This window comes from Nerophis lumbriciformis, linkage group LG15 (assembly GCF_033978685.3).
Source record: "Nerophis lumbriciformis linkage group LG15, RoL_Nlum_v2.1, whole genome shotgun sequence".
Classification (NCBI taxonomy): Eukaryota; Metazoa; Chordata; class Actinopteri; order Syngnathiformes; family Syngnathidae; genus Nerophis; species Nerophis lumbriciformis.
Window position 1 is genome coordinate 14,323,053 of NC_084562.2, and position 27,189 is coordinate 14,350,241.

General features: G+C 40.0%; 1 protein-coding gene across 3 annotated transcripts in view; it reads right to left on the minus strand.

Annotated features, from left to right (window-relative positions):
• Positions 1 to 1,523: 1,523 nt before the first annotated feature.
• Positions 1,524 to 27,189, minus strand: part of apip (APAF1 interacting protein) — a 41,533-nt gene continuing 15,867 nt past the window's right edge. The window contains exons 6-9 of one of the 3 annotated variants that reach the window (XM_061974812.2): positions 25,967 to 26,102; positions 22,644 to 22,811; positions 22,419 to 22,560; positions 1,524 to 2,931 (exon numbers count right to left, since the gene is read on the minus strand). In XM_061974812.2, coding sequence (XP_061830796.1) covers positions 22,461 to 22,560; positions 22,644 to 22,811; positions 25,967 to 26,102 — 404 coding nt within the window. In that variant the 3' untranslated portion in view covers positions 1,524 to 2,931; positions 22,419 to 22,460. Of the gene's footprint in view, positions 2,932 to 12,331; positions 12,967 to 21,834; positions 22,561 to 22,643; positions 22,812 to 25,966; positions 26,103 to 27,189 lie in introns of those variants that run through there. The other 2 variants (XM_061974811.2, XM_061974810.2) reach the window with 2 other exon arrangements.

A 27,189-nucleotide genomic window follows, 5' to 3' on the forward strand; every position in this document is an offset into this window, starting at 1 on the left:
CTACGACAGAGATGGCAAGAATGTGTGGATATCCTGCGACACTCAAAGCAGATGCATTTCCAACGATAAAGTCAAAGAAATCTGCCGCCAGACCCCCATTGAATCTGCCGGAGTGTGTGAGCAATTCAGGGACAAAGGACCTCGGTAGCACGGCAAGCAATGGCGGCAGTTAGTTCCCGCAGACGAGCGAGCTAAACCTCCTGGATGTCTTGGCTTACACCGTCCCGAAGATGATCAAGAGAAGAATATCGGCCCTAGCTTCCCTGGCCTGCTGACATGAGGGTATGTCTACAGAATATATTAATTGATGAAAATTGGGCTGTCTGCACTCTCAAAGTGCATGTTGTTGCCAAATATATTTCATACGCTGTAAACCTAGTTCATAGTTGTTAGTTTCCTTTAATGCCAAACAAACACATACCAATCGTTGGTTAGAAGGCGATCGCCGAATTTGTGCTCGCTTTCTCCCGTGTCGCTGGCTGTCGTGTCGTTTTCGCTTGCATACGGTTCAAACCGATATGGCTCAATAGCTTCAGTTTCTTCTTCAATTTCGTTTTCGCTACCTGCCTCCACACTTCAACCATCCGTTTCAATACATGCATAATCTGTTGAATCGCTTAAGCCGCTGAAATCCGAGTCTGAATCCGAGCTAATGTCGCTATTCCTTGCTGTTCTATCCGCCATGTTTGTTTGTATTGGCATCACTGTGTGACGTCACAGGAAAATGGACGGGTGTTTATAACGATGGTTAAAATCAGGCACTTTGAAGGTTTTTTTTAGGGATATTGCGTGATGGGTAACATTTTGAAAAAAACTTCGAAAAATATAATAAGCCACTGGGAACTGATTTTTAATGGTTTCAACCCTTCTGAAATTGTGATAATGTTCCCCTTTAATGTGGGGAAATGTCTGTTTAGAAAAACAGTTTTTTGTTAACATAAACATGATGACTAGTGAGCATCCTGGATGATGCCAGTCACCCTCTGCATACCGTTACCAGTAGCCAGAGGAGCCTGTTCAGTGCTAGACTGCTTCATCCCAAGTGCAGGACTAATAGACTAAAAAACTCCTTTGTCCCACACGCCATTAGACAGTACAACTCCTCTCTGGGGGGGTACTAGGATGACAGGGGATGCAAAACAATAACAGTGCAATACTTTTTCATAACATGGTCACTACTGCTTAGTTTCTCTTGTTATATTCTTATTTTACTGTTATATTTGTATTCTCATTGTAATATTTTTCTATTTTGTTTCCATTTATACCCCCATTATTTACTTAAAAATTCGATCTCAATTCTGTACACTGCTGCTGGAATTTAAATTTTCCTGAGGGAACTCTCCTGAAGGAATCAATAAAGTACTATCTATCTATCTATCTATGATGTTGATTCTGTAAATTCCCTTCTTTCTTCCGTCTCTTTGCTCACGCAAAACGGAACACCGTTAATATGTGGTTAATTAAAAGGAATCCACAGCAACCCTGTGATTGATCGGATTAAACATTTTAATAACACTGATGTTTATTTAAAAATGTATAGTGTAAAAGTCTGGAAGAAGAACCATACAGTCGCCCCCAGATAGAATGAAAATGGCCTCCTAGACCAGTGTTTTTCAACCTTTTCTGAGCCAAGGCACATTTTTTTCATTGAACAAATCCTGAGGCACTCCACCGGCAGAAAACATAAAAAAATGAAACTCAGCGGCCGATATTGACAGTAGAAAGTCATTCTCGCAATTGTTGGATATGAATTCAAACCATAACCAACCATGCATCACTATAGCTCTTGTCTCAAAGTAGGTGTACTGTCACGACCCGTCACATCACCCCGTGACTTATTTGGATTTTTTTGGGTGTGTGTAGTGTTTTAGTTCTTGTCTTGCGCTCCTATTTTGGTGTTGATTGTCATGGCATGTTCGCATGTACTTTGTGGACGCCGTCTGCTCCACACACTGTAAGTCTTTGCTGTCGTCCAGCATTCTGTTTTTCTTTACTTTGCAGCCAGTTCAGTTTTAGCTTCGTTTTACTTCAATGCCTTTACTTAGCGGCACTCGTCTATTGTTTATTTTCGGTTTAAGCGTTAAATACCTTTTTACATGCAAACCATCGTCGTCGTTCTCGACATCTACAAAGTAATTAGCAACCTGCTGCCACCTACTGATATGTAAGAGTATTACTCGGTTACTCTGTCGAGCTCTGGACAGCAGCGACACTCAACAACGGCACATTTGCGGATTATAATTACCGGTTTGTAAAAAAATATTTTTAACCCAATTAGGTGATATTACATAATCTCCCACGGCACACCAGACTGTATCTCACAGCACACTGGCACAGTGGTTGAAAAACACTGTCCTAGACTATACTGTGAAGTGGGAAACTGCTGCAAGATCAGTGTGATTGTCCACAGCCGCTGATAGATCACATCCCCACCGACTGAGAAGGTGCCGGACGAGTAAAAAAAAAAAAGAAACGACATAGTCAAGCTCAACTGAACACTGCAGCAACTGTTAAGCAAGGTGGTGCCTTTGTTGCTGCCAGTGGTACTGAGACATTGTATAGAACGGGTGGGATCACAAAGAAGGACATGTGTTCCATTTGGACAAATTACGTTTCTGGATTGGCCTTCACAAAGCCCCTACAGACTTGCTAAGGGATATTTAACTAAGGGGGAGGTTTATATTTATATTGAACCTGGAAGTACAGGGTGTCCATAAAGTCTATTTAACCATTTAAAAAATACATTACAAAAGGCAGTTGACTAGATTTGTTCGAATGTAATCAGTGGTTGTCAAAGTTTTTTGTTTAACCTCATTAAATACACGTCTATACGGGCACCTCTAGTTGCACGAAGCACACCAAGACGGTACTCAATTTCTCGCCGTGTTCGCAGTAGCGTAGCCTCGTCAATGGTGGCGATGGAATGGAAAACTGAAAGACAAAAGTGATCACAAACTTTAATGACACGCTGATTCAAATAGAACAAATCTGGTTAAGACATCTTGTCAACTGACATTGTGACACATTTTTTTAAATTGTAAAGAGACTTTAAGGACCATCCATCCATCCATCTTCTTAACCGCTTAACCGAGGTCGGGTCGCGGGGGCAGCAGCCTAAGCAGGGAAGCCCAGACTTCCCTCTCCCCAGCCACTTCGTCCAGCTCTTCCTGTGGGACCCCGAGACATTCCCAGGCCAGCCGGGAGACATAGTCTTCCCAACGTGTCCTGGGTCTTCCCCGCGGCCTCCTACCGGTCGGACGTGCCCTAAACACCTCCCTAGGGAGGCGTTCGGGTGGCATCCTGACCAGATGCCCGAACCACCTCATCTGGCTCCTCTCGATGTGGAGGAGCAGCGGCTTTACTTTGAGCTCCCCCCGGATGGCAGAGCTTCTCACCCTATCTCTAAGGGAGAGCCCCGCCACCCGGCGGAGGAAACTCATTTCGGCCGCTTGTACCCGTGATCTTGTCCTTTCGGTCATAACCCAAAGCTCATAACCATAGGTGAGGATGGGAACGTAGACCGACCGGTAAATTGAGAGCTTTGCCTTCCGGCTCAGCTCCTTCTTCACCACAACGGATCGATACAGCGTCCGCATTACTGAAGACGCCGCACCGATCCGCCTGTCGATCTCACGATCCACTCTTCCCTCACTCGTGAACAAGACTCCGAGGTACTTGAACTCCTCCACTTGGGGCAAGATCTCCCCCCCAACCCGGAGATGGCACTCCACCCTTTTCCGGGAGAGAACCATGGACTCCAGTGAGAGCTGAAGATCCTGGCCAGATGAAGCCATCAGGACCACATCATCTGCAAAAAGCAGAGACCTAATCCTGCAGCCACCAAACCAGATCCCCTCAACGCCTTGACTGCGCCTAGAAATTCTGTCCATAAAAGTTATGAACAGAATCGGTGACAAAGGGCAGCCTTGGCGGAGTCCAACCCTCACTGGAAAAGTCTCCGATTTACTGCCGGCAATGCGGACCAAGCTCTGGCACTGAGCATACAGGGAGCGGACTGCCACAATCAGACAGTCCGATACCCCATACTCTCTGAGCACTCCCCACAGGACTTCCCGAGGGACACGGTCGAATGCCTTCTCCAAGTCCACAAAACACATGTAGACTGGTTGGGCAAACTCCCATGCACCCTCAAGGACCCTGCCGAGAGTATAGAGCTGGTCCACAGTTCCACGACCAGGACGAAAACCACACTGTTCCTTTAAGGACACCATGTGTTATTTCAGTCTTGCTTAAAGGCCTACTGAAATGCGATTTTCTTATTCAAACAGGGATAGCAGGTCCATTCTATGTGTCATACTTGATAATTTCGCGATATTGCCATTTTGCTGAAAGGATTTAGTAGAGAACATCGACGATTAAGTTCGCAACTTTTGGTCGCTGGTAAAAAAGCCTTGCCTGTACCGGAAGTAGCAGACGATATGCGCGTGACGTCACAGGTTGTGGAGCTCCTCACATCTGCACATTGTTTACAATCATGGCCACCAGCAGCGAGAGCGATTCGGACCGAGAAAGCGACGATTTCCCCATTAATTTGAGCGAGGATGAAAGATTTGTGGATGAGGAAAGTGAGAGTGAAGGACTAGAGGGCAGTGGGAGCGATTCAGATAGGGAAGATGCTGTGAGAGGCGGGTGGGACCTGATATTCAGCTGGGAATGACTAAAACAGTAAATAAACACAAGACATATACATACTCTATTAGCCACAACACAAACAGGCTTATATTTAATATGCCATAAATTAATCCTGCATAACAAACACCTCCCCCCTCCCGTCCATATAACCCGCCAATACAACTCAAACACCTGCACAACACACTCAATCCCACAGCCCAAAGTACCGTTCACCTCCCAACAGTTCATACAGCACATATATTTCCCCAAAGTCCCCAAAGTTACGTACGTGACATGCACATAGCGGCACGCACGTACGGGCAAGCAACCAAATGTTTGGAAGCCGCAGCTGCATGCGTACTCACGGTACCGCCTCTGCGCATCCAACTCAAAGTCCTCCTGGTAAGAGTCTCTGTTGTCCCAGTTCTCCACAGGCCAATGGTAAAGCTTGACTGTCATCTTTCGGGAATGTAAACAATGAAACACCGGCTGTGTTATCCGGCACAACAGTCAGGGGGTGCATTCTACGGCGGGGATGCGTTTTACGCCACGACACCTGCCGCAATACACCGCTACCCACCTACAGCTTTCTTCTTTGCTGTCTCCATTGTTCATTGAACAAATTGCAAAAGATTCACCAACACAGATGTCCAGATTACTGTGGAATTTTGCGATGAAAACAGACGACTTAATAGCTGGCCACCATGCTGTCCCAAAATGTCCTCTACAATCCGTGATGTCACGCGCAGATGTCATCATACCGAGACGTTTTCAGCAGGATATTTCGCGCAAAATTGAAAATTGCACTTTAGTAAGCTAACCCGGCCGTATTGGCATGTGTTGCAATGTTAAGATGTCATCATTGATATATAAACTATCAGACTGCGTGGTCGGTAGTAGTGGGTTTCAGTAGGCCTTTAAGGACACCATGTGCTATTTTAGTCGTGCTTAAGTAAGAGGAAGTTCATAACAAATTCAAACTTGTGCATCCACTTTACAAATGGTATAATGATTTCGGGCTTGATTGGAAAAAAAGCTTCAAATTATATTCCGCTGCTTTGATTAATCGTTTAGTGAGTTCTGTGGTTTGACGGGTCCACATTTCAAATTGTTTTTGGAAACTGTGGACGTCGTGTTCTCCGGAACAAAGAGGAAAAGAAACATCCGGATTGTTATAGGCACAACGTTCAAAAGCCAGCATCTGTGATGGTATGGGGGTGTATTACTTTTGACCCAGCAGATTTGCTCACATTTTCAGTAGATCCATAATAAATTCATAAAAGATCCAAACTTCATGAATGTTTTTTTGTGACCAACAAGTATGTGCTCCAATCACTCTATCACAAAAAAATAAGAGTTGTAGAAATCATTGGAAAATCAAGACGGTGGACTAAAAGAGCAAACAGGTGTAATAAAAAAGTTGAAATGTTGATGCAAATAACACAAAACAGATATGCGGGCTTTTTTTTTCCTTCCTTACAAAAAATATATTTTGACTTTGGCTTGAAAATTATGAATATCAAAATAGCCCCTGTATCCTTTGCTTTTTCAATGTGCGGCCCTCAGTGGAAAAAGATTGGACAACTCTGATATATATGTTTTTCAAAATAAAGTGTAAGACACACAAAGTACCTGTACAAAGCTATTGTCTGTGAAATGACGTCACCACAAACACCACCACAAGTCTTTTGGTCTACATAAAGTTATATACGCGTCCGCAGCGGAATCAGTTTCTCTGAAAATAAGATGCGGCAGTGAGAGTTCTCTTCTCTCCTGAGACATCAGCGGCAAACACATTAATGCGACTTGAAGAGTAATTTATGGGTTGAGTGGTGCCACTACAGCTCTTGTCATACATCTCTTACCTAATTGAAAACACTTGGGAAAAATAAGAATTTCTCCAGTGCACATGATGCGTACAGCGCCAATTAATGAGCACTACCAAACACGTACACAGAGCAGAGAGTGTAAGGATAAAAAAAAAAAAAATCCAAATTTTTTAAGAAATTAGCTTTTTGAGGGAGTTCAAATAGAGAGCAAACGTGAAGGGAGGAATTTAAGACTGCGTCATTGAAGGCTTACAGGCTTTTTTTTTGTTTGTTTGCTTAAGAAAACAGACAAATACGTTAGTTGAGTCATGATTTTAGCTCACATAAGTGTTGGGTTTGACCTACTTTTTTTGCAATCGCAGCCCCCGTGCTTTATGATTATGCACTACTTGTGCAATAGGTGGTATAGAGTAAAATGTCCAATGGTCACGACTTTTTGCACAGCTTGTTCTCTAACAAGGAACTGAACGACAACATTCACAAAGGAGGTGTGATGGTGCCTCCTGATCCTTTATTCACATTGGTCCGATACCAGCAAAAAAAAAAAAAAAACATGTATCGGATGATATAAGCGCAGACACGTACAGTCCTGCAGTGCTTGTGTAAAGCTGGATAGCTTGTTAAGATCTAAATGTCCTCCAATAAGCACACAAGTGCATGGTACCTGGGCAAAATACGGCCCATTAAGATTTTCAATCCGGCATGCCGGACGTTCTACATAATTTTTTTAGACCTTTAACTAGAGAGGTCCGATAATGGCTATTTTGCCGATATCCGATATTGTCCAACTCTTAATTACCGATTCCGATATCAACCGATACCGATATATACAGTCGTGGAATTAACACATTATTATGCCTAATTTTGTTGTGATGCCCCGCTGGATGCATTAAACAATGTAACAAGGTTTTCTAAAATAAATCAATTCAAGTTATGGAAAAAAATGCCAACATGGCACTGTCATATTTATTATTGAAGTCACAAAGTGCATTATTTCTTTTAACATGCCTCAAAACAGCAACTTGGAATTTGGGACATGCTTTCCCTGAGACAGCATGAGGAGGTTGAGGTGGGGGGTGTATGGGGTAGCGGGGGGTGTATAGTGTAGCGTCCCGGAAGAGTTAGTGCTGCAAGGGCTTCTGGGTATTTGTTCTGTTGTGTTTATGTTGTGTTACGGTGCGGATGTTCTCCCGAAATGTGTTTGTCATTCTTGTTTGGTGTGGGTTCACAGTGTGGCGCATATTTGTAACAGTGTTAAAGTTGTTTATACGGCCACCCTCAGTGTGACCTGTATGGCTGTTGACCAAGTATGGATTGCATTCACTTGTGTGTGTGTCAAGCCGTAGATATTATGTGACTGGGCTGTCTTTAAGGTTTATTGGCGCTCTGTACTTCTCTCTACGTCCGTGTACACAGCGGTGTTTTAAAAAGTCATGAATTTTACTTTTTGAAACCGATACCGATAATTTTGAAACCGATACCGATAATTTCCGATATTACATTTTAAAGCATTTATCGGCCGATAATATCGGCAGTCCGATATTATCGGACATCTCTACCTTTAACATCAAAACTGTAGCCGCCATTATGATGTTCAGTGCTGTTTTTCAATGACCGTATGTCTCGGACTATAGAAAATATTTAAATCTGCACTTTTGAGCATACTTGCCAACCTTGAGACCTCCGATTTCGGGAGGTGGGGGGTGGGAACGTGGTCGGGGGTGGGGCGGGGCGTGGTTGGGGGCGTGGTTAAGAGGGGAGGAGTATATTGACAGCTAGAATTCACCAAGTCAAGTATTTCATACATATATATATATAGAGAGAGAGAGAGAGATATATAGATATAGATATCTACATCCTGAAAATATGCAAACAAAACTGTGTTTAGATCATTGATACTTCAAACTTGCATAAATAAATATTAAGGAATATAACATAACTTGGCTTCTGAGAGTTTCAAAATGTAATCAATAAAATGCTAAAGTTGTTGATAAACAATCAATTATTTTAATAATTAAATATGGTCATTTTAAATGAATTATAATGATAATTTAAAATCAATTATTTGAAATATGTTTATTTTAATGTATAATTCTATGGCTGGATGTAATAAGGAGTCACGAAAAAATACAAATAAAAATACAATTAATTTTGATGTTTTTAGCAAAATATCGTAAAAATGTATTTAGTTGTTTTTTTTTTAAATTAATAAATATATTTATTTTTCGGTAAAATAAACATAATAATACAATTTATCTCTAGTCTGGATGATTTAGTTCTTGTCACCCTGTTGTCCTACCGTCATGAAAAAAAGCTGTCCTCACTCAGGTCCGCATGGAGCTGGAGGGGGCGTGCCTTCCAGCTCCGGCTGAAAATCGGGAGATTTTCGGGAGAATATTTGTCCCGGGAGCTTTTCGGGAGAGGCGCTGAATTCGGGAGGGTTGGCAAGTATGCTTTTGAGTGTTATAGTTATCACGGTAATCTACGTCACAGCAGCTCAGACGAGGAACAACGCAGTTTGTATTCAGAGCAGCCAGCCTAAACGCATGTGTCAGGAACAGAGTACAACAAATTTCTGTATAAAAGTGGTAATATATCATATTGTAGGTGTTTATTACACTTTGCATTCATATTGTGCTGTTTTTTTTTTTTTTTTCGTTGTGTTTTGTTGGTCTGAGAAGTAAAAGAGGAGCGATGTTCATATGTTGTTAATATTCAGTGTTTTATTGTTCATAGTTAATATTGTGAATCCCACTTTCCTTTATTTTAATGGACATTTTGGGTGTCCCATTCAGTAAAAAACTGTAAAATCCCATTCCGTTTTTTTGAGGTGGTCTGTCATAACCTTTTTAGAACTCTATCGGACATTGTGACTTTTGGTATTAGTGTTCCTGGAAAAAAGGGACCAAAACACATACTGTACAACAGATTTTTACAGATAAATGTATATATACCTGTATAATTTATACACACATACACATTGGCCCTCCCAGACACATTTTATCTCTCAATGTGGCCCCCCGAGTCAAAATATTTGCCCAACTCTGCGGTAGACAATAAGAGCGAGCAGCTACACAACAGCTAAGTACACAATATCACACAAGCCATACATACGGAATAAGTAGGGCTGTGAATCTTTGGGGACCTGACGATTCTATCTGAGTCCAATTCCTGGGGTGACGTTTCGATTCAGAATCGATTCTCCATTGGACACGATTTTTGATTCAAACTGATTCCCGCAATGTATTATTTGGTATAATAATTATAATGAAACTTTTTCATAACAGGTTCCAGGTTAGAAAAGCTCTTGGACTAAAAACATATTTTTATTTAAAAAGTTATTCTGATTTGCCTGAGAAGCTGGACAGGACACACAAAAAAAAAAAAAAAAAAAAAAAAAAAAAAAAAGTGATTCTTATAAAAAAAATTATAAACTTTTTTTCAAATCGATTTTTGAAAATTATGAGTTGATTTTATAATCTGGGTGAATAAGAATCCCAATTCGGATTTTAATTGATTCTTTGTGCAACCCTTAAATGTCCTTAATTGAACAGTAATACACATTTGTCAATGTAAACAAGTATCAAAAAATGATCGTTTGATTATTACTTACGCATACAAGTAGAGGTGGGAATATTTGGGAACCTCACAATTTGATTACAATTCAAGAGCTAAGATTCGATAAAAAAAAAAGATTGTTGATGCATCTTTAATTTATCAGGCATGTGATTTGTCCACAATGAAAAAGACTGAAAACATTTCCGGGGGTCTGGGGGATGAAGGCAGGTCCAGGGCGGTGCCCTGGCAGGGGGACAAGGGGGGCGATGCCCCCCGAAGCTCCTGGTTTTTCACCAATTTAACATGCTAAAATTAACAAAGACAGCATCATTTGAAGAAAATATTTTAGTGTTTAAAGACATGAAAACATCATTAATAGAACATACATAACCCAATTATCCTGATGAATCACTGTATATGGTTTAGTCCCAACAGTATTTAGTCACTAATATTTACATCTTGTGTTCATTTCACATCCACAGGTGTCACATTGATCAGTGTTATTATCTACAGTTTATTTACAGTAATACCACATTACTTCAGTTCACTTCACACATTAGCTTTCTCGGAGAGCCCTAACATGAGCTTTCCTTGCAAATTTCTGAGCAGCCTGCATTTTCCTTTTGTAGCTTCTTACAGAATATGGGTCATTCTCAAAATTTGCCTAGGTTTTGGTAATAAGCAGATTGCGCTAAAATAAAATTTCCTTTCATATTTGAAATCATTCTATCATTACTATTAGTCAGATATTGTATATATATGGGGTAAAAAAAATTATCAGTGGTGTAACTGGTTTGCCAAGATTTATTATTATACAAAATATATTTTAAAGTTAAGACTATTACATGATATATGCTATCAGAAAGTAGCATTAATTGTAAAATACATAACCACTAATAACAATTCACAGTTTTAATGTATATGCCTAATTGCCCACAAGTTTAGTTATAACTATAACAAAATACCAAATGTAAACATTTCATTCTTTTCGCCAAAATAGGATATCCATTTATGAAAATAATTAAACATGTTTAGTATTGTTTACTCATATTTGAAAATAGAAAATAATAATGATGTGAGGACACTGACATATTGCATGAAACAAGTGTGAAAATATTTACCTTCAAGATTGTTACACCACTGACACCGACTCAGTGGCCTAGTGGTTAGAGTGTCCGCCCTGAGATCGGTAGGTTGTGGGTTCAAACCCCGGCCGAGTCATACCAAAGACTATAAAAATGGGACCCATTACCTCCCTGCTTGTCACTCAGCATCAAGGGTTGGAATTGGGGGTTAAATCACCAAAAATGATTCCCGGGCGCGGCCACTGCTGCTGCCCACTGCTCCCAGGGGGTGATCAAGGGTGATGGGTCAAATGCAGAGAATAATTTCGCCACACCTAGTGTGTGTGTGACAATCATTGGTACTTTAACTTTAACTTTAATATTGTTTCAAGAGACTACATAAGAACTTAATATTACAAAATAGTATTATATGCAAATTTATTTCAAATAAATTGTTAACTGGAATCAATAATGCGACTCTTTGAATTTCTGTAATTTCTTAATATATTTTCACGTGGCTTTTTATTTTTAGAAAAACCCATTTATATTTCGCAAAGCAATAATTGGTTAATATTTAAAACAAACATGTGTATTTCGCAAGCAAATATGTTTTAGCTTACCTCATTATTAACAACCCTGTCTTATGAGAGTAAGGTGCAACACCTGTCTGCAACTGAAATGGGTTGTTTGGGTGGATCTTTCCTCTCGATGTCTACGGCAGTTGTCGAAGTAAACAAAGGATGAAGTCCGTAAGGTTTGCTCACTTTCGGTTGACATCCAAAAGTACCAGCTGGTGAAAAGTTTGTTTTCCTTGCTTCAAGTTGTTTCATATGTTCTTGGCGTTTCGCATGTACTTCCAAAGCCTTGAAACCTCGTGATCCATAGTCAATATTATCATGACACCACGTGCACAAAACCTTTCCGGGACGATCGAATAAAATCACCGAACAAAGTCGTAACTTCCTTCTTCCCAACAGTATCAGTGATTTCCCTTTCCATCCAGTCCCATCGAAACTTATTTTAAACATGTTTATCAATTTCTTTTACTCGTAAAGCGTCCTTTCTCTCGAGAACCGACATCGTTTACATATGGTACATGGCGGTAATAACCATTATGAATGATGACGTTATTAACGTCATTGTTAAGTCTTGGCGAAAATGAGGACTCAGGTGCAGAAGAGAGACAATAGACTCAGACTTTATTTAAATGGTTTTCTTTGCTATCTCTTGGACAGAGTGATTAAACAAAGTGGCTACAAAATCTATCTATGATATACTCGAGCAACAAGAGGATGTGTAGCATAGGACATAAGGCAATAAACAGAAAATCACTCAATAAGGTGGAAAAGGGCAATAGCAAAACTTTTGCTATTGCCCTTTTCCTCCTTATGTTTTTGTTATTAGACTCGTATAGAACTTTTGAAAAGTTCTATACGAGTCTAATAACAAAAAACCAACAATCTATGATAATCTACAAAAAGGTAATTTCACTCATGAAAAGAAGTCGAGAAGCTATAAACAGAAAATATGTTATAAAGAGTAGAGAAGCCTGCAAACTAAAAGCGCTCCAGAAGGAGGAAAAAAAAGGAAGACAAGGCACTATGAAAATTGATACAAAAAGACTTGACCGAAAAAACTTTAGCAAAAGAAAATCACTCTCTCAGAGGAAACAAAGAAATCAATAAATAAAGCGAGACAATACTTATCAAACTTGGTTCAAGGCTGTGGACAAGGCTGGAGGTACATAGCGAGACGATATACTCTGGCAACAAGACAGGGGAAGACGAGGACTATATAGACATGAGGAAGGGTGACACAGGTGGGCACAATCAGGCAATCAGGAGAGACATCAGACCAGTGACACAGGAGGAAGAGCAAGTGGCCTGAAACGAGAGGAGGATTAGAATTTTCAAAATAAAACAGGAAGTTTGCCAGACAACCCCAAAACAGTTGCCAGACAACCCCAAAACAGATGACTGTCACGATGTGACAGTCATCATTCATAACAGATGTCCTGATTGGTCACAAGGAACATATCGACCAATCAACTACGGCGTAATATAAACATCGTCTCGAATCTTGATTTAGGGTCGGAAAAAAAAACGGAAAAACGGGAGATAATTTTTTTTTTTTCCCGAGATTAAAAAAGACGGAATTCCGACTTTAGACGGAAAAATCACATGCCTGATTTATGTATATTGATGCAATTTTACATTTCTTTCACTAAATCAGCATTTTTCACTTCCAACTTTTAAAAAAAAACAGTGCATTTTTAATAAGAAAGTTGTATTAATTCCCACATTTATCAAATTAATGAAAATGTGAGCAAAACTGACACATAAATGCCCTACAATAAAGGAGTTGGTGGGATCTCTCTGTGAGGTGCACAGATTGCTGCAGTCAGCCACATTTTAGAACTGTCTGCATTATTTATTTACAATAAATAAATTATTGACGTTTACTTATCAATTGTATAATCGTCCAAGTCCGAATCAGGATGCGTCTAAAAATCGATTATGTCCCCCACCTCTGCTTACGAGTCTCCAAGGCTGAAGCGCATCATAAGGTATCCAGTAACAAACGTGTCCGCATCATTCAATTTACAGCGTCATGAGATTAACCTCATGAATTACTGAGACCATTAGGTGTCGCCATGAATCTAATTACCACCTCACTTCAAAATAAAGACGACGTAAGTCAAGCCCAGTCCATAAATACATTTTTTTTTTTTACTTAGTACGACTATAAAACAATCCACCGCTGGGCCAAAGAATGATAGCTTTGATAAAGAAGGCGGGAAACACTATTGAATTCAACAAAGAACCCTCCTCCCTCTCTGCTCATCACCACTAACTAGAGTCTTGATTAAAAGTAAAAGTAATTTACTTTTATTCAGTAAAAGTCACCCGTTTAATTCGTCATCTATATGAATTTCACCTGCATTTGACCCATACCTATGTTCACCCCTGGTAGGTGAGGGGAGCAGTGAGCAGCAGCGGTGGCCGTGCCCCAATTCCAACCCTTGATGCTGAGTGGGAGGCAACAGGTTCCATTTGTTTAGTCTTTGGTATGACTCAGTCGGGGTTCGAACTCACGACCTTCCAGTCTCAGAGCGGACACTCTAACCACAAGGCCACTGAGCAGGTCTTGAAATTGGATTGATGGGAAAAATTGCTTTGATTTTCATTGGATTCTTCATCAGACCGTTGGGAATTAAATCCTATCATTACTCTCAAATCAACAAATTGCAGTTGGGTAGTGCGTTACATACTGTACCTACTATTGTTCTCTGTTTAAGTAATTTCACATGATCAGGCCTCTTCTAACATTCCACACTACAAAATAATAAAAGCATGCGATGATATTTGTGATGAGATTGTATCGGATTAATATTGGTATCGACCAATACTCCGACCAAGTTGTATCGTGACATCCGAAGTGTGTGATCAATAAGTGTAACAATGCATTCCTTGTTTCAGTTACAATGAAACAAACCTAGGCTGTTTTAAGATTATAAGAAACTGCTTAACTCTCAGCTGTGCTTTTACTTTTATGAATTCAATGATTCTTTTACACATATCTTATGGCTTAACTACATGGTCCCAGGCATCATTATGCCTCATTTGTAGCTATATTTGAGCTCATTTAGTCATCTTAATTCAATTTATATCTCATGACACACTATCTGTGTCACGACTGGGACTGTGGCGTGGTTTGTTCTCCCGAGGTGCAAAAGATTTGGACCATACGTGGCGTGAAGGGGAGTACATGATTTATTTAAACACTATAACTACAAAAAAAAGGAAGCAAACAAAAGGCGCGCACAAGGGAGGAAGTACAAAACTTGACTATAAACACAAAACTTGCACAAAGGCAGAAACTATGAACAATTAAACAAAACTTGCAAACTATGGCATGAATAAAGAAAACTTACTTGGACGAGAAACCGGCATGAAAAAAGAGCAGCAAGGGTCTTAAGGGTGTGTGGAGAGTGTGCAGAAGCATAAATGCGGGATGTCGCCAGAAACACAAACTGAAAACAATGAACTTAAACACTACAGACATGATTAACGAAAACAGGTGCGTGACTCAAAACGTGAAACAGGTGCGTGACGTGACAGGTGAAAACTAATGGGTTGCTATGGTGACAAACAAGAGTGCACAATGAGTCCAAACGTGGAACAGGTGAAACTAATGCGTAATCATGGAAACAAGACAAGGGAGTGAAAAGCCAGAAACTAAAGAGTCCAATAACTAAACAAAACAAAACATGACTAATACAAAACATGGTCACACAGACATGACAATCTGTATGTATATGGCTTTTAATTTTTTGCGGCTCCAGACAGATTTGTTTTTGTATTTTTGGTCCAATATGGCTCTTTCAACATTTTGGGTTGCCGACCCCTGCCGTAGAACATCTTTTGCCCAGACTGCCTTTTCAATAAAAGGACCACAACTACAGAACTCTTTACCTGACACTTTGAAAAGTATACCTGAACTTGTCACTTTCAAAAAACAAACAAAATTATGGCTAGTTGAGCAACAATCGTGTTCCCATGTTTAGTTTTTACTAATTTTTACGAATTGGTTTTTATCTAGTCTGCACTTTGTCTGTGTTATTATAATTATTATTGGCTTTTATCTAGTTTGCACTCTGTCTGTATTATTTCTATTATCATTATTATCGACTCATCTTTGCCTTATTCTATTTTTTATTTTCCTATTTTAATGATGTTGGATCTGTGTTGTTGTTGTTGGGGACAAGTGTTGTAAATTAGCTTTGGCTACAAACACTATGATGCATACATTGGATAACTGTTTCAGATGTCTATGTTTTTGTATCTGTGTCCCTATTTCAAATAAACCTTTATAAAAAATTAAAAAATACATTTATATAAACATTTTCTTCATCAAGCTGTTCACATTTTTAACAAGCTAGTGCATCATCAGCAGATTGGAACAGACACACACACACACACACACACACACACACACACACACACACACACACACACACACACACACGCACACAAACAAAAACAAACCCAAAGAAGTCACCAAAAAGCACGCAATTGATATTCTGTGAAATATGCAGGTCAACTCATGAAAGTGTGATATTTATATGTGCAAGTTATGCAAAAAGTACTAAAACATTGAACAGTCAGACATGTTCCCTAACTGTTTGTGAGTAGTGTATTGTATTGCTACGATAGCATGGAAATGACCTCACAATTAAGTAATTGGAAGTGCATTAATTTCCAATTTGTAGTAATAACCAATATTGCTAAAAAGGTGTCTCAAATCCCTAGTCACTTCATTGTAAGAACTTTTCGATTTTACGAGCCACTGACCAAATAAAAATATGCCTTGGTGTACAAAGATTGTCTCAGTGTTCACCCACCCGTTGTGTGCCTCGCAGCACAGCCATTTGTGCCCAGATTGCACTCTCGTGCTAATTCAGTCAGCACAGTTAGCTACTGTGTGCTTTTTAAAGGGGAACATTATCACAATTTCAGAATTGTTAAAACCATTAAAAATCAGTTCCCAATGGCTTATTATATTTTTCGAAGTTTTTTTCAAAATTTTACCCATCACGCAATATCCCTAAAAAAAGCTTCAAAGTGCCTGATTTTAACCACCTGTCCATTTTCCTGTGATGTCACATAGTGAAGCCAACACAAACAAACATGGCGGAAAGAACAGCAAGCTATAGCGACATTAGCTCGGATTCAGACTCGGATTTCAGCGACTTAAGCGATTCAACAGATTACGCATGTATTGAAACGGATGGTTGTAGTGTGGAGGCAGGTAGCGAAAACGAAATTGAAGAAGAAACTGAAGCTATTGAGCCATATCGGTTTGAACCGTATGCAAGCGAAACCGACGAAAATGACACGACAGCCAGCGACACGGGAGAAAGCGAGGACGAATTTGGCGATCGCCTTCTAACCAACGATTGGTATGTGTTTGTTTGACATTAAAGGAAACTAACAACTATGAACTAGGTTTACAGCATATGAAATACATTTGGCAACAACATGCACTTTGAGAGTGCAGACAGCCCAATTTTCATCAATTAATATATTCTGTAGACATACCCTCATCCGCACTCTTTTCCTGAAAGCTGACCTGTCCAGTTTTGGAGTTGAAGTCAGCAGGCCAGGGAAGCTAGGGTTGATAGGGGGTTTAGCTCGCTCGTCTGCGGGAACAAACTGCCGCCATTGCTTGCCGTGCTACCGAGGTCCTTTGTCCCTGAATTGCTCACACACTCCGGCAGATTCAATGGGGGTCTGGCGGAAGATTTCTTTGACTTTATCGTTGGAAATGCATCTGCTTTGAGTGTCGCAGGATATCCACACATTCTTGCCATCTCTGTCGTAGCATAGCTTTCGCCGGTAAAGTGTGCGGAACAAACGTCCAATTTCTTGCCACTTTCGCATCTTTGGGCCACTGGTGCAACTTGAATCCGTCCCTGTTCGTGTTGTTACACCCTCCGACAACACACCGACGAGGCATGATGTCTCCAAGGTACGGAAAACAGTCGAAAAAACGGAAAATAACAGAGCTGATTTGACTCGGTGTTTGAGAAAAATGGCGGATTGCTTCCAGATGTGACGCCACGTTGTGACGTCATCGCTCCGAGAGCGAATGTTAGAAAGGCGTTTAATTCGCCAAAATTCACCCATTTAGAGTTCGGAAATCGGTTAAAAAAATATATGGTCTTTTTTCTGCAACATCAAGGTATATATTGACGCTTACATAGGTCTGGTGATAATGTTCCCCTTTAAGTGTTTTTTAGCTTTTTACAGCATTTTTCTAGTTTTGCTAGCTCAATACGAGTCCAAAGAAAGTAATAGACAGGCAATGTGTGGTTTGAATAATTCAGGAAGTATCCACAGCGTTGTCAACACAGGCTCTGTCTCCTAATTTCCACTGCACGCTATGAAGATTAACCGACAAGATAAAACAGATTTTTTTTAGTTTTGATTCTTAATCATTCTTGCAACTTGGTTGTTAAAGTTAAAGGGGAACATTATCACCAGACCTATGTAAGCGTCAATATATACCTTGATGTTGCAGAAAAAAGACCATATATATTTTTAACCGATTTCCGAACTCTAAATGGGTGAATTTTGGCGAATTAAACGCCTTTCTAATATTCGCTCTCGGAGCGATGACGTCACAACGTGACGTCGCATCTGGAAGCAATCCGCCATTTTCTCAAACACCGAGTCAAATCAGCTCTGTTATTTTCCGTTTTTTCGACTGTTTTCCGTACCTTGGAGACATCATGCCTCGTCGGTGTGTTGTCGGAGGGTGTAACAATACGAACAGGGACGGATTCAAGTTGCACCAGTGGCCCAAAGATGCGAAAATGGCAAGAAATTGGACGTTTGTTCCGCACACTTTACCGACGAAAGCTATGCTACGACAGAGATGGCAAAAATGTGTGGATATCCTGCGACACTCAAAAGCAGATGCATTTCCAACGATAAAGTCAAAGAAATCTGCCGCCAGACCCCCATTGAATCTGCCGAAGTGTGTGAGCAATTCAGGGACAAAGGACCTCGGTAGCACGGCAAGCAATGGCGGCAGTTTGTTCCCGCAGACGAGCGAGCTAAACCCCCTATGGACCCTAGCTTCCCTGGCCTGCTGACAACTCCAAAACTGGACAGATCAGCTTTCAGGAAAAGAGCGCGGATGAGGGTATGTCTACAGAATATATTAATTGATGAAAATTGGGCTGTCTGCACTCTTAAAGTGCATGTTGTTGCCAAATGTATTTCATATGCTGTAAACCTAGTTCATAGTTGTTAGTTTCCTTTAATGCCAAACAAACACATACCAATCGTTGGTTAGAAGGCGATCGCCAAATTCGTCCTCGCTTTCTCCCGTGTCGCTGGCTGTCGTGTCGTTTTCGTCGGTTTCGCTTGCATACGGTTCAAACCGATATGGCTCAATAGCTTCAGTTTCTTCTTCAATTTCGTTTTCGCTACCTGCCTCCACACTACAACCATCCGTTTCAATACATTCGTAATCTGTTGAATCGCTTAAGCCGCTGAAATCCGAGTCTGAATCCGAGCTAATGTCGCTATAGCTTGCTGTTCTTTCCGCCATGTTTGTTTGTGTTGGCTTCACTATGTGACGTCACAGGAAAATGGACGGGTGTATATAACGATGGTTAAAATCAGGCACTTTGAAGCTTTTTTTAGGGATATTGCGTGATGGGTAAAATTTTGAAAAAAACTTCGAAAAATATAATAAGCCACTGGGAACTGATTTTTAATGGTTTTAACCATTCTGAAATTGTGATAATGTTCCCCTTTAAGGAGTATTGTGATTTGAACCCATAATTCATGTTTACATTGTTGCTTATGGAGAAATGTGCTTCAATATACAAACTTTTCCTGCTGAAGACCAAATTAGGTTCATAAATGGATAGTACAATTGTGGATAGGCTTCATGAAGATGTGGTAACCCACATATTGCTCTCAAATTCTGCAGTTTTGAAACTGTACCGTACTGTTCTAAACTCTCAAAAGTCCCATGAAGTACATTCCACAGTCCTTTGTAATGCAGGAGTTGTTGAAATAAGTCATAAATATGAATGTCAACAGATAAGGCGTATATTAAAATTTTAAATGCACATAATCACTGACAGGGAAGCCTGACTTTGTAATATCTGCACGCTTGAGGGATTGTCTTTTTCTCTCTCTTCTAAATGGTTGTGTGCTTTAAATGATAATTCCTTAGCAAGTCACCCACGAGCACAAACACATCAAAGTAAACAAAACTGCGACAACTCGTCGTTTGTTTTTTGTTTTTTTTATTGGGCATCACAATGTCATTTCAATTTATGAGCGAGTGTTAAATCTCTTTTGGCATCCCTCATCAATACGAGTTTAGGGAACATTTCAAGATTCGAACAATTCAAATAAGCCGGTGACATATTTGGCTGCGGTCTGTTTGGAGCAGATACAGTGGCGGAGGAAATGGAAACGGGAAATGCAGACGGAGCTCAGTGAAGGGACAACTGTAGTTTGAGTAAGCAGGGGATTAGAGGCATGCTGTGCAAGGGGATACTTGCAGTTGTCGAGGCCTGCACAAGAGCCACTCACCTACAAGTGACACGGTGTTGTGCAACAGAAAAGCCATAATTTAGGTCAAGCCTTGTTTACGCATATTGTGTTGATCTATGATACATTGGTGTATGAAACCTACACACAAACTGTATATACAGTACATCCTTTAATTCCTCATTAAATTTAAAAACACAATTTTTTTAAATCAATGTTTTTACTGCATACATATATACTGTATTTCCCGGACCATAGGGTGCACCGGATTATAAGGCACACTGCCGATGAGCTGGTCTAGTCAGGTCTATTTTCATACAAAAGGCGGACCGGATTATAGGGCGCAGTAAAGGGGTCATATTTTTTTTTTTTTTTCTAAATGGAAAACACTTCCTTGTGGTCTACATAACATGTAATGGTGGTTCTTTGGTCAAAATGTTGCATAGATTATATTTTACAGATCATCTTCAAGTCGCTTTCTGACAGTCGCTTCAGGATGCGCCATTTTGTGTGCGGTCTTATTTACTTTCGGCAGCGTCTTTTCTCCGTCATCTTTGATGTAGCGGTGTAGCGTGCAAGGACGGGAGTGGAAGAAGTTTCAAAAGATGGAGCTAACTGTTTTAATGACATTCAGACTTTACTTCAATCAATAACGGAGCAGCATCTCCTCATCCGTGGCTCAACAACGCCGGAAATGTGTCCCGTGACAAAACGTCCGACAGGAATTCTCTAATAACTAAAGTTCCTTGGGTGAATAATGTAAACTCACTACACCGGTATGTTTTAGCGCTTTCATGGCGAGTTTACTGACAGACATAAGTAAAAACTTTACACTACTTTATATTAGAAATGGCAACAGCGGAGGATAAATGTCCCATAACAAGAAAATAGAGAAAAAGAAAAAGCTTATCGACTGCGCTGTCGTCACGGACAATTTTCAGGACTTATGCAGATCCCCATTACAGATCAGCAGGTACCAGAAGGTAAGAAAAGTTGATTTTGCATAATATTGCGAAACAAAACGCCAGATAATATGTCTTACCTTATACACACACCATAATAATACTCGTATGTTGAAGCACAGTACAATCCATCAAGCGGTGTGGCTTCATAGCTTACCAAAGTCGTACTAAAACATTTTGATAGATTTTTGAGCGCCGTGTGTAATGTTCTATATTTTCAATGGAACATATACAATTTTTGGTGTTGTTTACTTGAGTCATTTTGCAGTCTACATGTATCTCTTATGTGTGACTGCCCTCATATTGCAGTCTACACGTATCTCTTATGTGTGACTTCCATCTACTGGTCACACTTATCATTTCACCATGTACCAAATAAAATAGCTTCGAGGTCGGTCAGCACAACCAAAATTATTCCATACATGAGGTGCACCCGGTCATAAGGCGCACTGTCGAGTTTTGAGAAAATGAAAGGATTTTCAAGTGCGCCTTATAGTCCGGAAAATACGGTATATATATATATATTCATTTATTTATTAGGTCTGTCAAAAATAACGGGTGAACTTGTGATTAATTACAAAAAAGTATGGCATAAATCATGTATATACACAGATTAATCACACAATTTATTTTGACTGTGCATATTCCTTTAACTTAACCAAGGATGGTTACCTGAAAGGTGTGTGTGTGTGTGTGTGTGTATATATATATATATATATATATATATGCACATTTGCTGAAGAAAAGACCTGAATATTTGTACGCACATGCCATGTTACTGTCAGAATGTCATCCAGTAACGTATTTTAATGTTTTGCAAGTATTTGCACAAAACTTAGTCACAGTATTATCTTTGGTTCTTTAAGACTGTAATTTTGGAGTGAATTTACCAGGAAGCACACCAGTTGGAGTCTCTTCACTCTATTTTGCACTGACGTATGTGTGTATTGATCTGATTACTGACGATATAGCGGTTAAAGTAAAAAAGAGCTTGTACAGTCAAAATAAATTGCACGATTAATCAAAGTGTGTTCATGATCAATGCGATGATTATATTTTTTTGTTCATCAATGTAGGTAAATGCAAGCCATCATCAGCGCAGATCAACTAACTTATAACAGTATGTTCACGCTGAAGACAGTGATTTTCCCCACAGTGCGCGAGACCATAACCCTTCAGGTCCTTCCGGATCACATGCCTTCAACTCTGAATCGGCAATCACCATTAGAATGGTGGAGGGCTGACGTGAAAGGAAAATGATTAAAATCTGCTCCATGATTGAAGTTCACTGACCTTTTTTGAACAAATGTCTCTTTAAAAAGGTGCCAGTAAATGTCAAACTATTCCTTTCTCTTCTACTGGAAGCGCTGAAGGGTCCAGTCCACACTGCTTCATCTGGACAGCGATGTCAAACAGGTAGTCGTAGCATTCACACCTACAAAACACAGACAATGACATGCAAATGCTTGAAGTTAACAAGATTCTCAAAGTTGAAACTACTGAGCGGTAAATGCTCACATGGTTTTGGCCTTTTCCCAAGACTCGCCCCACACATAGACACCATGTCTCCGAACGAGGACGGCGCATGAATCAGGGTATTCGTCCATAGCCTGAACCATTCGTCCTTTCAAGTCCTTCTCTTCCGGGGTATTCTCAATAATAGGCACCACCAGGGTGTCATCATAGCTGCAGCACACAATAAGACATTTCACCCATCAGTAAGTGTCAGCCACACTTGACAGCAATTCACCTCGAAGCTTGACACTGTCCTGTCACACAGTCAGTCAAGTGAAGAGATCAAATCACATTTTATGGTTCGATATGAGAATGAGACCAAAATAAAAATTCTTGAGAACTTTATGCAGATTTGATTTTAGGAGGGTGGAGTAGGTCATAGAAAAGCTGTGAAGTAACTGATCAGATCAATGCCATACCTCCCCTCAATCCTCAAAACATCATAGAGTGAATAGCAACACTTGGTTATGAGCCAATGTTGTAAAAGCTCTGTGAGTACCTTAAAAAAAAGGAGAACGAAAAGTGCTTTAAATGGAGTCCATTTATTATAATTCTATTGTGTGTGATGGAAATAAAACGAGCCTAGTGCACCACAACACTAACTTTACTGCAAATACTTTGAAACGTCAAAATACAGAAATGGCGTGTGGAAATATTACCAATGTTGGCAGCAAGGTATTTGAAAAAGGTAAGACAAGATGTGGCATATATTTAAAGGAATCTAACAGTGATGTGATCATATCAAAGCGTGAGTGTTCACTCTGTCTGCGAGTAGGAGTTTAAATAGTCAAAACTGATTTGGCCATAGTCGACTATCAGTCCAACTACGGCAGTGGTCCCCAACCACCGGTACCGGTCCGCGGACCGATTGGTACCGGGCCGCACAAGAAACAAAAAAAAAATAAAAAAAATAAAATATATATATATATTTTTATTTTATTTTTATTTTTTTCTTAATATATATATATTGAAAAAAATATATATATATATATGTATATATATATATATTTTTTTTTTAAATTAAATCAACATAAAAACCACAATATATTATAGATCAATACAGTCTGCAGGGATACAGTCCGTAAGCACACATGATGGTATTTCTTTATGAAAAAAAAAAAAAAATAAATAAATACTCCCCCCCCCGGTCTGTGGGACAAATTTTCAAGCGTTGACCGGTTCGCAGCTACAAAACGGTTGGGGACCACTGAAATATCAAATTTTTTTTAAGAGAAAAATAAATTGTGATTAATATGGAGTACTTCTACTGACTGCACGAGGTGTCTGAAATGTCACATGGATGTAGCTCAATCGCCTATACAGTGAATCTGTCACAGTTAATTCAGAATACTTATCAAAAGAATACAGTCTTTCATTAATGTTAACAAAAAGGAGATCTAGTTTGTGACTCTTTCCGCCTAAAATTTTTTTTAACCACTCTAATAAACAATCAAGGATAGAGATTGGATAGTTTAGCTCTGGCGCAGCATCGAGAAGACATCAAACTTGACTAAATAGAGGATCTTAGAGTCGCAACAAAGTTTCTGAAAGTGAACCTGTTCAAGGATCATTATCTTTGCCAGAGGAGAGCTACACCTTGCCTCGCCTCGCCGCACGCAGTGTCCAATTTTCTTAGAGTTCCACCGGTGCCGACAGGAGTATTTGGCCAGCCAGAGGCGTGTGGTGGCATGGTGAGCTCTGCCTCTGACAGCGGCACGAGCCAACTAGCCTTGCGTCTCTGATATACAAACATCCCCCCCAACATTATTAGTACAATTCGTGTTTTCGGACAAATAGATTTTGGAGGTCAAAACACGGCCAACTGTTTTTGGACACGTCACACCAGGACAGGGAATGCTGACGCAACAGCCAAAGTTGTAACAGGTAAGAGTTCTCTCTTATTCTCTAAAAACTATTCGTCTGTACACAAAAATATTTTACTAATATTTAAAGAAGACATGATAAACGCAATTGATCTGTTACCCCAACACCTCAGCAGGTACTCAATCTCAATCTGTCTGAAACAGACACCTCCGAATCAAATTTTCGACTATTTGAAGACAGCCCGAGTGTACACTGACCATCAACAACATCAGGGGTTAAATCAAATGAAAGCCAATTTAAAAGCTTTATCAAAAATGGCATTTATAGATAATATTGCTCCATTTTGATTGATTTGATTTGAGGCATTAAATTGTGTTATATTACTGTGGTGGCACAGTAGTCTGGAGTTAATTACAAGCATATACATCTTTAAAGATAATCCTAATAAATTTAGAGTTGCCATTGTCCAGTGCGGTACTTTGTACTTTTTCAATTGGTAACCAAAGTAGTCCCTTTGTGTAATGTAAGACTACAATTACACTCCAGGCCAAAGTGACCCAAATCACATTTTTTTTAAATCTGATTTTTTCTAGCTGACTGTTAACACTGCAAGTAAAATTTTATTTTTATCAGACTACAGTGTAAACGGGCAGAGGCCTCATTGTGGCCCCAATGTGGCCACGACGTCACTTGCATGCACACTTCGATAAAGTGAAAACAAAGGAAGTTGACCGGGGGGAAGTCGCTACTACTACAAAATAAAATAAAAGTCGCAACATCTTAAAAATGTGTGTGTTTTTTTTACCTCAAAGTAAATGAAAGTAATATAATGTATGAATGGATGCATATAGCGTAATACATTTGGGAGGGTTGTAATCTTTTTATGGCTTTTAAGTAGAGGTGACACAGACATCAGCGTGGATCTACAGGAGCTTTATTTTTCAACTCACATGTAAGCAAATGCGCCACAGCGTCAATTCCAGTCTTTCAACAATCGCTATTTCTTTGGAATTAAAATATATATTCATACATTTAACCTATTATTTGCACACTATTGGCAGATTATGCACCAAAAATTCAGTCGTCTTAAATAGAAACCGAAACCGAGTGTTGTGGTGAAATATCAATTTCCGCTGGTGACAGCGGCTTTCTGGTGCACACGAGTGACGTAGCTTGCCCAAAACTGACGGAAAAAAATCGCATTCAGGTCACATACAGGTCGGATTGCGTTTAGACTAAATTCACATTTGAAACGATCAGATTCCAATCAGACTCAGGACTACCTCCTGATGTGGCCTGAATCTGATGCCATAAAATCAGATTTGAAGCACTTTGGAGCATTTAGACTGGTAAAAAAAAATCTAAGCGATGTCACTTGAGGGCAAAAAAAATCTGATTTGGTGTGCAGTGTAAATGGGGTTTAAAAGGCTGTGAATACAAGATAATCCTTCACTGACCAACAAGTTAAAAAAAAGCCTATTTTTTCCATCTTGATTACATACCGATAGTTGGTGCCTGTGGTGCCCTTACGGATCCCCTTTATCATCTCCTGGTGTGTTATTCTGAACTCCTTGCCAGTGTACAGCAGTGTTGCCATGACAGCAGCTTTGGAGTGGGTGTGGATAACTGCCTGTGCCCCTGTAGAAGAGTTAAGATTTTGAGTTTGAGGGTGTTCCATGCTTGAAAAAAGAAAAAAAATATATAAAAGAACTTAAAGGGGAACATTATCACCAGACCTATGTAAGTGTCAATATATATCTTGATGTTGCAGAAAAAAGACCATATATTTTTTTAACCGATTTCCGAACTCTAAATGGGTGAATTTTGGCGAATTAACCGCCTTTCTATTATTCGCTCTAGGAGCGATGACGTCACAACGTGACGTCACATCGGGAAGCAATCCGCCATTTTCTCAAACACCGAGTCAAATCAGCTCTGTTATTTTCCGTTTTTTCGACTGTTTTCCGTACCTTGGAGACATCATGCCTCGTCGGTGTGTTGTCGGAGGATGTAACAACACGAACAGGGACGGATTCAAGTTGCACCAGTGGCCCAAAGATGCGAAAGTGGCAAGAAATTGGACGTTTGATCCGCACACTTTACCGACGAAAGCTATGCTACGACAGAGATGGCAAGAATGTGTGGATATCCTGCGACACTCAAAGCAGATGCATTTCCAACGATAAAGTCAAAGAAATCTGCCGCCAGACCCCTATTGAATCTGCCGGAGTGTGTGAGCAATTCAGGGACAAAGGACCTCGGTAGCACGGCAAGCAATGGCGGCAGTTTGTTCCCGCAGACGAGCGAGCTAAACCCCCTGGATGTCTTGGCTCACACCGTCCCTTATGCCACCGAAGATGATCAAGAGAAGAATATCGACCCTAGCTTCCCTGGCCTGCCTCAACTCCAAAACTGGACAGATCAGCTTTCAGGAAAAGAGCGCGGATGAGGGTATGTCTACAGAATATATTAATTGATGAAAATTGGGCTGTCTGCACTCTCAAAGTGCATGTTGCCAAATGTATTTCATATGCTGTAAACCTAGTTCATAGTTGTTAGTCTCCTTTAATGCCAAACAAACACATACCAATCGTTGGTTAGAAGGCGATCGCCGAATTCGTCCTCGCTTTCTCCCGTGTCGCTGGCTGTCGTGTCGTTTTCGTCGGTTTCGCTTGCATACGGTTCAAACCGATATGGCTCAATAGCTTCAGTTTCTTCTTCAATT